General features: G+C 38.6%; 1 protein-coding gene and 1 non-coding gene across 2 annotated transcripts in view; one reads left to right on the forward strand and one right to left on the reverse strand.

The window, feature by feature from the left end:
• The window catches only part of CAPRIN2 (caprin family member 2), a 52,062-nt gene that overhangs the window by 12,039 nt on the left and 25,263 nt on the right, over positions 1 to 14,760 (forward strand). Inside the window, exons 4-8 of the mRNA XM_075551914.1 lie at positions 2,465 to 2,703; positions 4,087 to 4,169; positions 8,080 to 8,247; positions 9,741 to 9,784; positions 10,675 to 11,340. Of these exons, the coding sequence (XP_075408029.1) occupies positions 2,465 to 2,703; positions 4,087 to 4,169; positions 8,080 to 8,247; positions 9,741 to 9,784; positions 10,675 to 11,340 (1,200 nt within the window). The remainder of the gene's footprint in view (positions 1 to 2,464; positions 2,704 to 4,086; positions 4,170 to 8,079; positions 8,248 to 9,740; positions 9,785 to 10,674; positions 11,341 to 14,760) is intronic.
• Positions 3,110 to 3,216, reverse strand: LOC142452018 (U6 spliceosomal RNA). Its single transcript, XR_012785084.1, has one exon. It is a non-coding gene; the product is annotated as a U6 spliceosomal RNA (small nuclear RNA).

A 14,760-nucleotide genomic window follows, 5' to 3' on the forward strand; every position in this document is an offset into this window, starting at 1 on the left:
TAAAAATTAAAAAAAACAAACAAACTGATGATCTACTCAGTAAATCTTAATTCACAACATTTTTTTTTAAGCCCAGTGATAACAGTGGCTTCTGAGGGGCTCTCCTGGGCCAGCTAAATTCAAGGCAGAGAGGGAGGTCGGTTCAGAAGGGTGTGGCGGCTGTTTTTGGGGCTCCCCAAGAAATAATGTTGGTAGATTTTCTCAAAGAACACCGGATGATCAGAAAGGCTGATGAAGTTTTAAGAAAATTGCTTTGGTGAGAAACGTTCAGGAAAGTTGTACCAAGGCATATTCCCCCCTCAGGACACTACTTGTTATTCATGGATATCAAAGTCTGTCCCATATGAATGTTGTTGGGAAACCTTACTCCATCCACACTATAGTCTAGATTTTCTTCCTTCGGGCTTCCTTTTGTCGTCCAAACTTGAACATGTAAAAAGAACTTGATTTCCGTCCCTCTGTGGTGCAAAACCTGATATTTTATAAGATGTAAATTGGGGAGCACAGAAATTCTTCAGGAATAGGTTAGAGAGTTGGAAATAACACTTAAAAATGTGTAGACTGAGACAGAGGAGCTGATGGGAAACAATAGCTTTACATTTTGATAGTTTTGTATGATAAAGGTGTCTGTGGTTTTGTAGCAATATTTTTTGACTTTTCTATAGAGCCCCCATTGTCATGGAGCTGCAATCGAAGGGGCTTCAGATAAGTGGAAAGGTAGATATTTAGTGTGATAGAGTTTTTGATGGGGAAAGTTCATAGTGGCATAGTAAACTGAGTTATGAGGCAATCATGTAAAATAGTCTTACCTTCATGAAATGTCAGAGAAAATCCCACTGTCTTGGAGAGCTACAAGTGCTAAGCAGAAACAAAACATTTCATAATGCTGTTTAGTGGTGTTGGTAATAATGCCACACTGGGGTCTTGGAAAGAGCCTTATGCAGCATCTGTTATTCTGAGAAATGATGGTCCCTGTAATCCCCAACCTTTCAGTTTGTCATTCTCAAAAATGTCTTTTATCTTCACCCCTAGTCTGTTTCTGTAGTAGGAGCATGAGTAAAAATGAATTTGCTTCTGTAACCTTTAGGAAGGCATTCATGATAACCACTATCAATCTTTTTACTGGAACTTGTTCCCCAATTCCAAACAGTTAGGATTTGGGGATATCTCTTGTAGAATCTAAAGTATTAAAGCACTATCAAAGTATTCTAACCCATTTATAGGAAAAACATCTTTAGGTTTATTTTGTTTTGTTAATATTCCTCTCATGGAAAATACTTAGCCTCATGTTCACTCAAAAAAGCAGCGATGGAGGAAACAGGACTTTAAATTTCATAGTGGAAACATATGGTAATATTACAGTTGTGAGCTTCTGAGTAAACTTGGGGATGCTTAATCCACACACAAATTTACTTAAGGGAAGTTCTCCTTAATCTGTTTTATAAGCTACATTTTAGGGGTTATATCTTCATCTAAATATAAGGGGCAAACGACTGTAAATTTAATAAGTACTCTTTTAAAAAAACTATTTGCTGTGACTTTTTCCATCATTTACATTTGTGAGGCATTTTATGTCTTTGGTTTTCTGTCCCTTTTATCTTAGCTAATCTTCGGTTGGCAGCTGGACACTTACCATGTTTACGTAAATATCCTTCCTCTGGAACATGGGATTAAAATAAAAACAAAAATCTTTAAACTTAGGGCATTATGTTAAAATTTTGGTTGAAAAGCCTTGATATGCACAAATATGGAAAATAAAAATTTAGGATTAATATAGACATTAGGGATCTCATTGTGGTGACCTTAGAGGTACTAGAAATAGTGGAGTTGAGAGTCAGATTTTTGGGTTCCCTATGCTCTGGGTACCTGAAAAAAGCCAGTTTACTACCACCCTCTATGGCATAGTAGTTACACATTGGACTGCTAACCTCAAAGTCTGCAGTTCTAAACTACCAGCTGCTCCGTAGGAGAAAGACGAGGCTTTCTACTCTTGTGAAGTGTTACACTGCCAGAAATGCCCAGGGGCAGCTCTACTCTGTCCTGTAGTGTTGCTGTGACTTGGGATCAACTCATTGGCAGTGTGTTTAGTTATCTTTTTTTTTTTTAATCATTTTATTGGGGGCTTGTACAATTCTTATCACAATCCATACATACCTCCATTGTGTCAAGAACATATGTACATTTGTTGCCATCATCATTCTCAAAACATTTGCCTTCTACTTGAGCCCTTAATATCTGCTGCTCATTTTCCCCCTCCCTCCCCACTCCCCCCTAACTATGGTTATCGGTTTTGTAGCTAAAGAGAGATTAAAGGATTCTGCCAATATGATAACTCTGTTACATTTCCGAAGTTTATCATCTAATCTCAGCTATTTGAAATTAGATTTTGTAAAGGAAAATATGTACTCGTTAATATAGGGTGATGGACAGAATTGTCGATCCTAATTAATATTTGTTTTAACAGCTACTTAAAGCTCAGAAGAAGGCCCAGAGAAGGGAACACATGCTAAAACTTGAGGCTGAGAAGAAAAAGCTTCGAACTATTCTTCAAATTCAGTATGTATTGCAGAACTTGGCACAAGAACACGTACAGAGAGACCTTAGAGAGGGCTTGCGTGGTGCACTGTATTTGCCTTCTAAAGAACTTGACTACCTCATTAAGTTTTCAAAACTGACCTGCCCTGAAAGAAATGAAAGTCTGAGGTAAGCTAGTTAAAAAAATTTTTTTTCCATTGAAATAGAACATACAAAACTTAGGCTAGTTTTATAGTTATATATTTGCAATTAAGTAAGAAAAGATTAGTTTGATTTAATATGGGAAACCTTGACTGGCTCAGAACCTGATTGATGTAAAAGAAAGGGAATTTGAATGGTCTCATTTATATGCTGCTTTATTTTAACACTAGTTTTAAAACTAATGTCTGTCATCAAGCTTTAAAACTGTACAATTTATTAACCATATGTTAATTGTGTATATCCCTGATGTATATGCCCCTCCTGGGGGCATAAGCATCGCAGTTTGTTGCTACCTCCTGGAAGTGTGCCTCCTTGCTCCCCTGTACTTAATGGAGATAAGTCGAATTTACCTTTCTTTTTTTTTTTTTTTTTTAAAAATATGGAACGCTTCACGAATTTGCGTGTCATCCTTGCGCAGGGGCCATGCTAATCTTCTCTGTATCGTTCCAATTTTAGTATATGTGCTGCCGAAGCGAGCACCGAATTTACCTTTCTTAAATTTGTTTATATTTAAAATTAAGCATTAAGCTTTCAAAGTGGGAGTTATTTGGTGCTCCTTTTATACTGTAGATAAAGGCTTTAAAAAAAAGAAAACGTCATTTTAGGTGTAAAGCCGTCAAATTAGTGCTGCCAAATAAATTTCTTCCCTTTTGTTATCAGTTTGCTCTTTTTGCTTTGATCAACCAGATAATTAACAGAGCTCATCCTTTCACTTTGTTAGAAGCAGGATGCTCCTCCAGCTTTGTGCCTCAGGCAGCCATACTCAAGCAGAATCAGCTTTCAGTTGTTAAAAGAAATACGCTCTGGATCAGGACAAAGCCTAGTAAAACTCTTAGTTGCCTATAAGTAGCCAACTAATTTTATTCCCACGCTAATAGTCTCTGACACTATTCCCTATCTGGTATTTCTTCACTCTGATAGGGTCAGGGACTGTAACTTATATAGGCAAAACATAATTTGAAAAGTAAGCTGCTCTCTATAAAGTTAAATGTGTCTCTAAGATTGCAATTAGTCTGCCTCTTTATCTAGGACATATTCTTTTTCATGAATACTATATTGACATACTCTTTTTGCTCTATTTCTGTAATAATCATATTTTGTTAAAAAAATTAGTTGTTTCCAGAAAAAAATGCTTACATTTGAAATCCATGAACAGAGAACCAGTGACCTTTAATAAATTTTCAGTTTCCAAAGAAGGAGTAGGCAGAATTAACATTTGAATGTCTTGACTCTGAATGGGTTATGTGTAAATTTACTCCTCCAGATATACTTATATATTTATATAGATCAACGCACACATATGTATTTCCTTCTAAAGCCACTTTGTTCTGCTGCTGCTTTCCTTGTCAGTGTTGAAGACCAGATGGAGCAGTCATCCTTGTACTTTTGGGACCTTTTGGAAGGTAGTGAGAAAGCAGTTGTAGGAACGACATGTGAGTTTTCTATTCTAGACATATACAGTAAAAACTTTATATTTCAAGGGCCTAAACTGTGTCAGTCCACCAGAACTTACATGTCTGATAGTACTGTACTCATCTGGAGACTAATCTTTTTGTTTGGCTCTGTTAAAACAACTATTGCGTGCTTGCTTCAGCAGCACTTATACTAAAACCACAACTATTGCCTAATTGTACTCATGGATTTTAAGGAGAATTTTGAAGTGACAAGTCAATATGATTTGTGAGTAAGTCTTGAGTACTAGTGCTGGCTTCAACACTAACTAGTCTGGGATTCACGTCTATATAGTATTATATACTATATTCTTTAAAGTAGAAGTAATAACTGTTCTATTTGAGAATTTAAATTCACATAATGTAAATATCAGGGCTTATCTCGATCAGCCTAAGGAAATATGAATGGTTTGATATAGTCTATTGATGAAGTATTAAGGGTCGTGATCTGGAAAAAGGGAACCCTTTTGGTTTCTTAATGGCCTTTGGGAAAATGACCCAAGTACACACATTGAACATGAAGTACATAATTTTAAGTATTAGTGTAAAATTAGACCTACTGTCATCAAGTCGATTCCAACTCATAACAACCATACAGGGTTTCTAAGACTGAATCTTTATGGGAACAGATAGTCTCATCTTCCTTAAGATAATGAAAACTCGCTAGATGCTGTTAAATATTTTCATTACTAATGATTAGGTATCATACAACCTAATTATGCATGGCTACTGAAATAGTCCTAGGTCAACCAAATTTAAATCACAAAATTAATTTCTAGGTGAGAGTAAAAAATAATACTAGCACTTTGGCAATTTCTTATGAAACTAAACATATACTGTATACACTCGTGTATAAGTCGAGTTTTTTTAAATCATTTATTGGGGGCTTGTGCAACTCTTATCACAATCCACACATACATCCATTGTGTCAAACACTTTTGTACATTGTTTTTCTCATCATTCTCAAAACATTTGCTTTCTACTTGAGCCCTTGATGTCAGCTCCTGATTTTCTCCCTCCCTCACTCCCCATCCACTCCCCTCAGGAACCCTTGATAATTGATAAATTATTATTTTGTCATGTCTTACATTGTCCGATGTCTTCCTTTACCCACTTTTCTGTTGTCTGTCCCCCCAGGGAGGAGGTTATATGTAGATCCTTGTAATCAGTTCCCCCTTTTTGCCCCACCATCCCTCTACCCTCCCGGTATCGCCACTCACCACTGGTCCTGAGGGGTTCATCTTTCCTGGATTCCCTGTGTTTCCAGTTCCCATCTGTACCAGTGTACATCCTCTGGTCTAGCCACATTTGTAAAGTAGAATTGGGATCACTATAGTGGGGGTGGGGTGGAAGCATTTAGGAACTAGAGGAAAGTTGTATGTTTCATCATTGCTACACTGCACCCTGACTGGCTCATCTCCTCCCCAAGACCCTTCTGTAAGGGGATGTCCAAGTTGTCTACAGATGGGCTTTGGGTCCCCAATCTGCACTCCCCCTCATTCACAGTGATAAGATTTTTTGTTCTTTGATGCCTGGTACCTGATCCTATAGACACCTCATGATCACACAGGTTGGTGTGCTTCTTCCACGTGGGCTTTGTTACTTCTGAGCTAGATGGCCGCTTGTTTACCTTCAAGCCTTTAAGACCCCAGACACTATATTGTTTGATAGCCAGGCACCATCAGTTTTCTTCACCACCTTTGCTTATGTACCCATTTGTTTTTAGCAATCATATTGGGAAGGTAAGGATCATGGAATGCCAGGTTAATAGAACCAAATGTTCTTGCATTGAGGGAGTACTTGAGTGGAGGCCCAATGTCCATCTGCTACCTTAATAAACCTGTAAATATATGCACATAGATCTATTTCTCCATCATCATATATAAATATATTTACATATGTACATGCCTGTATTTAGACCTCTATAAATGCCTTTTGCCTCCTAGTTTTTTCCTCTATTTCCTTTGACTTTCCTCTTGTCCCACTATCATGCTCCGCCTTCATTTGGGTTTCACTAATTCCTCTTGGTTCCATTGCCATTGATGAAGCCCTACCAGACCTCTTACACCCTCCTTGCCACTGATTTTGATCACTTGTTGTTCCCTTGTCCCTGGGTTTGTTAACACCACTTCCTTTCCCCCACCTTCCCCTCTCCCATTGTTCCCCCGGAACCATTGGTCCTGTTGTTTTCTCCTCCAAATTGTTTATCCAGCCTATCCTGTCTAGGTAGACCAAGCCAAGCTTTTTCATCACATTTTTAATGCAGCTTTTGTGGTAAAATTAGGTGCCTCGGCTGATATTTGGGTCGATTTATACTCGAGTACATATGGTACTTATTATACAACCAATCGATTATATTCTTAGTGTTCAGAAGAAATGAAAACATGTTCACACAGTAAATGCACATGTATGATGTTCATGAATGTTCATCCCTACTTTGTTCAAAATAACTAGACTGGAAACCAACCAGGTGTTTATCAACTGGTGAACTGTTAGGCAAAATGTGATATATATAGAATAGAGTACTACTCTGCAATAGAAAGGAAGGACCTATTGATACATATAATAGTAGGAGTGATTCTCAAAATAGTTGTGCTGGGTGAAAGAACCCAGAGGGGAAAAAATAATTACATATACAAATTTGGAAAACTAGAATGATGCAGTTCACTGTTTGTGAGGGGGCAGGAATAGGGTACTGATTGTAAAAGGGGTATGAGGGAACTTTTTGAGGGGGTGAAAATGTTCTATATCATAATTCCCAAACTTAATAGGCCTACCAACCTCTTTGCACCCCACCCTCAGCCCCCAGGGCACTGAAACACGTGTTATAGCCCATAATCTGGGATAAAATGTCAGTATCTGCTTCTGCAGCCCCCTCTGAGTCATTCCAGTGCCCTCCTCCCCCCAGGGGGGTGGTATGGCCCACTGTGGGAAACACTGCACTCTCATCGTTCTGATGGAGTTAACATGCTATATGTATTGGCTACATGTGTGTGCTTACAGTGGGTGAATTTTGTCTTTTGTAATGTATACATCAATGCTGATTTTAAAGAGGAAGGCACAATAACCCTGGTGGTACTGGTAGGTAAGCATTTAACTAAGTTCTAGGTCAGCAGTTAGATCACTAGCAGCCCCATGGGAGAGTGATTAGGCAGGCTGCTTTTATAAAGATTTATAGCCTTGGAAACCCCACCTAGGGTCACTATGAGTTAGAATTGACTAGAGGATGGCATTGTGGCTTAATTTTGGTTTTAAGTACTTCTTATGGTACTGACCAATTGTTTGCATCCTCTGGTGAAGAATACAGACAGTGGTGGATTACAGACAAATTTATAGTTATGAACCAATCCTCATGAAGCCTATTATATTTAAAATTAGAGGTATATTTAATAGTTTAAAAAAACAAATAGGTACTGCTTTATTAAGTACATCAAAATATTGTGGGGGCGGGGTAGGTGGGGCTAAAAGGGAGCCAAGGAGTTCAGGAAGAAAAAGAATGTTTGGAAACTGATCGTGGTAGTAATTGTGCAGTACTGCTTGACGTGATTGAAATGGTATATGTATTAGTTCCAAATTAATAATAAATATAAAAATATTACTACTGCTCTGTTATAAGGTGTTTTAGTGTATGTGGGAGTTTATTTTGAAATATTTTTTATGCATAGAAAAGCATATACCATGTCACATATTTATTCAAACATTTGAATAGATACCAACTGCACCTAACTTCTGTTATATGTACAAATTTGACTTAAAGACAGATTAAGGAATAGAACTTGTTGGTAGTATAAGGACTACCTGTACTGTAATGCCATGCTATGTCTAGGATTAAAACAATTTCTATTCCTTATCATCTTTATGTGATAACTAAGTCTTAATCCCTCTTTCTTAGACAAACATATGAAAGATCTGCTGAATAAATTGTTGAACTCAGGATATTTTGAAAGTATCCCAGTTCCCCAAAAGGTTAAGGAAAAAGAAATATCAGCAGAGGAAGACATGTTGATAAAATCAGAGAAGAAAAAAGAATTAATGAAAACTGATTTTCTCACCGAGTCAGGTTTGTTTTGATCACGGATCCTAAGAGTATTTGGATTTTTAACAATTAACCAAAAATGAGTCATTTTTTGTGAAATACTTTTCTTATTCTAATTGGTTATAATTGCTGGGGGACAAGACTAGGTTTAGAAAATATTTCTAGGCTCTCTCATCATTTACATAATAGAATTGTAGTAGAAGCATTAGGTTATACTTTGTTCCAAGAGGGTACACTGGTTGAAAGGGGTATGTATGGAATTTGAATAAACATCTCTGTTAAATAATTCAATACTGTAGTAGAGCAAGAATGCCAAATAACACTTTAAATTACTGATTTAGCCTTGCCCCTGCTTTACCAATAATGGTGCTCAGTAAAGTTCACCAACTACCTGCATGGCTGTTCCTCAAACAGTGCATCGCTAAGCCTCATGTGCCACGACGGGATTTGTGTAATTTCATATGAATATTTCCCTGTACGGGGTTTGTATCATTTGCCTCCAACTGTTTAATCTCATGAAGCAACGCACTCACAATTTAAAGTTATTTCTTGTGAGACCATCATCACTTTGGGTGTTTTGTTTTCATTTGGAATCCATGTTGCTAAAGTCCTATACTCCCAGCAGGTTTTGAACCACTTGGCTCAAAGAGGGGAGCCCAGGGACCCAGGGGTGGCTACAGCCCTCATCCGCTAACTGGAAGGTTGGCCGTTCAAGTCCTCTAGAAGCTGATGGCAGGAAGCTGTGGCACTTGCTTCTGTAAAGACTTAGAGCCCTGGAAACCCAACCGGGGTGCTAGGAGGGGGCAAAAAAATACTGATTTAGAGAAACAAATTGCCAAAATAGGTAAAGGAAACTATACCTCTCAAATTCCCATTTTCTAGGGCAATAGTTGAGCAAATGATACTTTTACATTTGCTTTTTAGGCTGGATTTATGTAAGTATCTTTTAAGGAGAGAGGGAGTCCAGGCAAGGTTTAGATTGCCACTAGAAGGATTCAGGAAATTTCCCATGTTCACTTCCTCCAGTTCTTTTTGGATCACAGCCCAGCATGTAACCACTATCCCACCAGGGCTCCTTTTCCTCCAGTTCTTAAGACTAAGCCCAGTGCTTTAATATGGTTGTCCCCACCATCCCTCAACCTTAACATGACTTGTGAGAGCCCCTTAAGGGCTGTATTTCAAAATTTGTCTCATAGGAGCTATAATTCTAACTTGTAAAAAGCTATGCTTGTGGCTAAGAGGAAATAGTTTTATTTTCTGTCAAAAGTAAAACTTCAACTGACTCTAGCAAAGTGATTTACATAAGAGAGCTACTACTTTCAGACCGCATTTTTAAAATTCTAACAGTAAATATTCGGAATTATGCCTTCCGTGCATATATTTATGCTCTTCTGTTACTATTACCCCTCTGAGTCTTCTGAAAGACAGCTGTATTGCTGGAATGAATTGTAGTTGACATTAGTCTAAAAGCCTATCGTTTTCCCAGCATTTATTTGGTATTCTTGTTAATGTTCCAGAATCTCTTACGGAACTTGTACCGACAGAGATACAGCCACAAGAGGTAAAGTAATGAAATGTAATTGATGTTGGTTTTTGAGACTTGTTATAGCAACATGGTTAAAAGCCAGGCCTCTGGAGCCAGGCTGCCTTGCTTGAATCCAGTTTTGGTGGATTCCTAGTTTAGTGACTTTGGGTAATATATCTAGTGAGCTCTGTCTGTTATCTTCCTGAGATGGGAATAATAATATTGCCTAACTTAAGGAGCTATTGTGGGGAATTAAAGTAATTAGATTAAGTCTTAAATTACATAGGATTTGGCCTGGCACACATTAACTTCTGGAGTGTCAGCTGTTATGTTTGTTGTTACTGGATCCTGTGTTAGATATTAAAGATGAGCAGAACTTTGCTCTTTAGAACTTATATTAGTAGCAGAATAGGGGCCTTTTACTGAAGTGAACAGAAAATAATGGAAAGGGAGAAAAAATGGAGAGGCAGAAGCACAGTGTGATTGACCCAGAGGGTAAATAAAGAAAAGGCTGGCAATTCAGAAAACATAAATCTTATGGTTAATTAGTGTAACTTTATATAGTTGCGACTATCCTCTGTCTTAACATTTAAGAAGTCAGAGGGATAGAATGGCCCTATATTTAGCAAAGACTCAGTAACCTTACTAAAAGTGGTCAAACATGGCACCATGATGTGGAGTCATTATGAGACTTGGGTAAGTCACATATAGCATTCTACCTTTAAAACATCAAAGTGTGAATTTTCATTAATTGGGGGGAAAAGGACAAACAAGTAGGGGGATCTGATCTCTTCATTTAGGGTAAGGAGAGTAGTTCCATGTTAGTACAACTCCAACAAACTAACATAGGAATCATTGTGGAGTGGAATTTCCCCCCAAAGTCTTCTGCTCTTTATGATTCAAGCACATTTTCCTTCTGTGCTTAGTTTCTTAACAGACGCTACTTGACAGAAGTAGATTATTCAAGCAAACAAGAAGAAGAGCTTTCCTGGGAAGACTATGCTAGAGAACCAAATCTCTGCCAATGTTGGGCTATGCTTATAGAACCCGATAGTCAGGAAAAGAAACAGGAATCCTTCAAGTCTTGGGAGTCTCCGGTGAAGCACCAGGATTTATCAAACTCCGCCGTTTCTGTAGAAGAGAGGAAACAAGAGATTCCAAAACTCGGGTTCACTCTGCAGGAAGAGCAGGAGGCCTCCAAACCCAAGCCAACTCTTGGCCAGTGGCAACAGGAAACTCTTAAGTCCAAAGTAGAATATATTCAAGGGGAGCCAATGAAGCTGGAGACACCAAAGCCTTGGGTTGCTCAGTTGCAGAAAGAAGAGGATCCAGAGATGCCAACTTCAAAGCCTTGGGCATCTTCTCTCCAGAGTGAGCAGGCCATCATCAAATCATGGACCATTCCCATATGTGAAGAACAGGATTCAAGACCGTCAGAGACACCAACATCCTGGGAAAACAGGGTTGAGAGTCCAAGACACTCTTTAACACTTCGGTCACAGATTACTCCAAAGTCGTGGGGAGGAACTACAGCAAGCCTCATTCCAAATGAGCAGCTCCTGCCCAGGAAGTTTACTACAGAACCCAAAGATGTGAGTTGATCACTGTCAGTCGGCCTCGGTCAGTGTTGTCATTGGTAAAGAGTTGCAATCATGTTACCTTTTTGGTTCCCTTGGGGAAAAAAATTCAGCAAAGTTCTTGTCAAATTGATGTATGAAGTATTTTACTTAACTTTTTAGCAGGTAGATTGGTTATTTTCCCCCAGCACATGGGAAGATAAATCTTTCCTCGACAGATTTGAAACCTATAATTGCATTTGTACAATTAGAGTATATTTTGGTGCCACAATTTGAGTGGCATGATGTGACATTAAAACAGTGGTTCAGAGCAGACATACTGTGAGCAGCTGAGTACTTCGCAGGATGGGAGACGTGTTACAGTTTAGTCATTATCTCTGCTTGGCACCTGGGTGACTTTTTTTTCTCATAAAAGTTGCATTTCCCTTTGGTCTCTTGAGCCTCTTTCACTCATTTGTAGTCACTGTGAGGTGATTCTCGACTCTTAGTGAAAAAGTACACAGTAGTTTCAGATATTCCAGTAGTTGGTGAGAGGATCTGAATTCTTACCATTTCAAAACAAGAATTTTCTGAGCTAGGAAACTATAAAAAACTTAGTGCCATTGAGTCAAACTCAGCGAGTCTATAGGGCATGGGGGAACTACCCCTGTGGGTTTCTGAGGCTGCAGCTGTTTACAGGAATACAAAGTTTGTCTTTTGGCTGGTGGCTGGTGGTTTTCGACTGCCGATCTTGCGGATTACAGCCCAACATATTTGGTTCCTGTAGGGAACTGTAGGCATTGGATGTTTTGTTGCTGAATTTTGAAGTATAAGTTACAATGAAAATTTAAGACCTCATATTCTTATGTTAAAGAACCTATTTCAGGAAGGTAAGACTTTTAGCGAATAATCCTAAATGTAGTGTAGTGTTAGTATTGCTTTCTGGTAAGCTATAAATGACTTCAACTCGACTCACTGCCATCAAGTCGCTGTCACCTAACTCAGAGACCCTTACAGGACAGGGTAGAACTGCCTCTGCAAGCTTCTGTAACTTTACCTCTCTTTGGTAGTGGAAAGCCCTATCTTTCTCCCAAGGAACAGTTGATGGCTTCAAACGGTTCACCTTTTTTTTTGTAGTTAGCAGCCCAATGAGTAACCACCACAGCAGGAGGGCTCCTATAAAGTGACCCATTACTGTTACTTATAATGAAAAATTGTGACTTCTTTGATAGTCATTTCCTTTTAAAAATAATTTTGTTGGGGGCTCGTACAGCTCTTATTTACAATCCATACATATATCTATTGTGTCAAGCACATTTGTACATTTATTGTCCTCATAAATTTCTTTCTACTTGAGCCCTTGGTATCAGCTCCTCTTTTTTTTCCCCTCCCTCTCCCAGATAATCTTCATTTTTATATAATGATATTCTTCATACTTTCATGCCATTTTAGCCAAAGGCTTTATCTGAAAAGTGTTTGGCCCTCTAAAAGTGTGAAAAGTATTTTTCTCAGGAAAATAAAAACATTAAGCTAATAAATTACTCCAAACTCACATTGCCTATAGGAATAGAATTTTGGAGTAGGGGGTCTCTCATTTTTTGTTTTGCTCTGCTGTCTCCTCTTCCTCTTCACGTGTAATACTGATTTTAGCTGCTTCTCGATCCATTCGATAGCTTTATTGCATTAACGGGACATCCTGCAACAGTAATTCTAATATTATAACTATTTTGAGACACTTATTTTAAAAACCAACTTAATACCTCAATAAAAGCTGTCTAAAAATAATTTAGAATTTCACAAGATGTAGCAAGTCTTTCACAAGATGTACTGAGACTTTAATATATCAGAGTATTGAAATAATATTAATTTTCTGAATAACCAGACTCACTGCCATTGAGTTGCCTATGACTCCTAGTGACTTTACATATGGTTTCTGAGGCTGTAAATCTTTTCTGGGCCAGTCAGCCTCATCTTTCTCCTGTGGGACAGCGGGTGGGTTTGAACCATTGACCTAGCAGTTAGCAGTCAATGCTTACCTGATAAGGGCTCATATTTGCTGGATAGGATTTATAATTTGTGTTTTGGGGGAAAAATAAACACTCATATTTAATTTTTAACACAAAAAACATTATATTGAAGTTGTAGGGTTTTCTTTTTTGTGCTGAGACTTTGTCTTCTCATCTGTCTAGAACATAGGTTCCCAAACTTAGTAGGCCTACTGTTCTCTTTTAGGAAAAAAAATTACTCAGCACCCTGTCAATAAAAGCCTTTTCTAGTTTAACTCATAAACTAGGATAAAGTGTAGGTATCTGCCTTTGGAGACACCCTGGATCCTTCTAGTACCCCTTAGGGGGCAGTATTGCCCACTTGGGGAGACACTGGTCTGGAACTGAGGAGCCCTGGTGGGGTAATGGATCACAAGTTGGGCTGTCAACCACAAGGTCAGCAGTTGGAAACCACCAGCAGTTCCACAAGAGAAAGAGGAAGCTTTCTGTTTTCATAGTTACATTCTCAGAAACTCACAAGAGCAGTTCTACTCTGTCCCATAGGAGGGTATAAGTCAGAATCCACTCAGTGGTGTAATGAGGGTTTTCTTTTCTTAAGTCTCTCACTGCCATGGAGTCAGTACTGACTCCTAGTGACCCCTTGTGGGTTTTTATCTAGAACATGTGTAACACAGTTCTAAGCCAAAAGACTAGTTAAGATGAAATTAGTCACTAATGCTCATAATTTTCTTCTAAAAGAACCTATATATTGATTTGGGGTCTGTTAAACACTGTGTTTGATATTTGTGATGGACTTAGCTGCACCACTTCCCCAGTGAATAGAAGAGGAGCAGGTGGAGGCAGGCTCAGCAACAGCGGTGAGATTAAGATCACTGCATCTCCTGAGATAAATCAGTTTAGCTTGAGGGTCCCATTGTCAGATAGTATCAACTCAGAGTGACCGTAAGAAGCCTTGGTGGTGCTGTTGGGTCAGTGTTGGACTGCTGACCACAAGGTTGGTGGCTCAAACCAACTGCTGCTTGGGGGAAAAAGGAATCTATTTCCTTAAAGATTTATAGCCTTGGAAAACTATATCGAGTCGCTTTGATTCATAATTGATTTGATAGCACTGTGTTTTTTGTTTGAGTCTCAAAACCAAACTCACTGCCATTAGGTCATTGCTGACTCATAGCGACCCTATAGGTTGGGGTAGAAAGGCCCCTGTGAGTTTCTGAGACTCTTAACTCTTTACAGGAGTAGAAAGCCTCGCTTTTTTCCCAAAGACCAGCTGGTGATATCAAATAGCTGACCTTGTGGTTAACAGCCCAATGCATAGCCACTGTACCAGCTAGCCAACTCTTTGTTTGGGTCTATTAACCCTATAAAGTCAAACTCACTTGCCATCGAGTTGATTTCTACTCATAGTAACCCTGTAAGAATAGGGCATATCTGTCTCTAGTTTCCAAGACTA

This window comes from Tenrec ecaudatus, chromosome 6, assembly GCF_050624435.1.
Source record: "Tenrec ecaudatus isolate mTenEca1 chromosome 6, mTenEca1.hap1, whole genome shotgun sequence".
NCBI classification, from domain to species: Eukaryota; Metazoa; Chordata; class Mammalia; order Afrosoricida; family Tenrecidae; genus Tenrec; species Tenrec ecaudatus.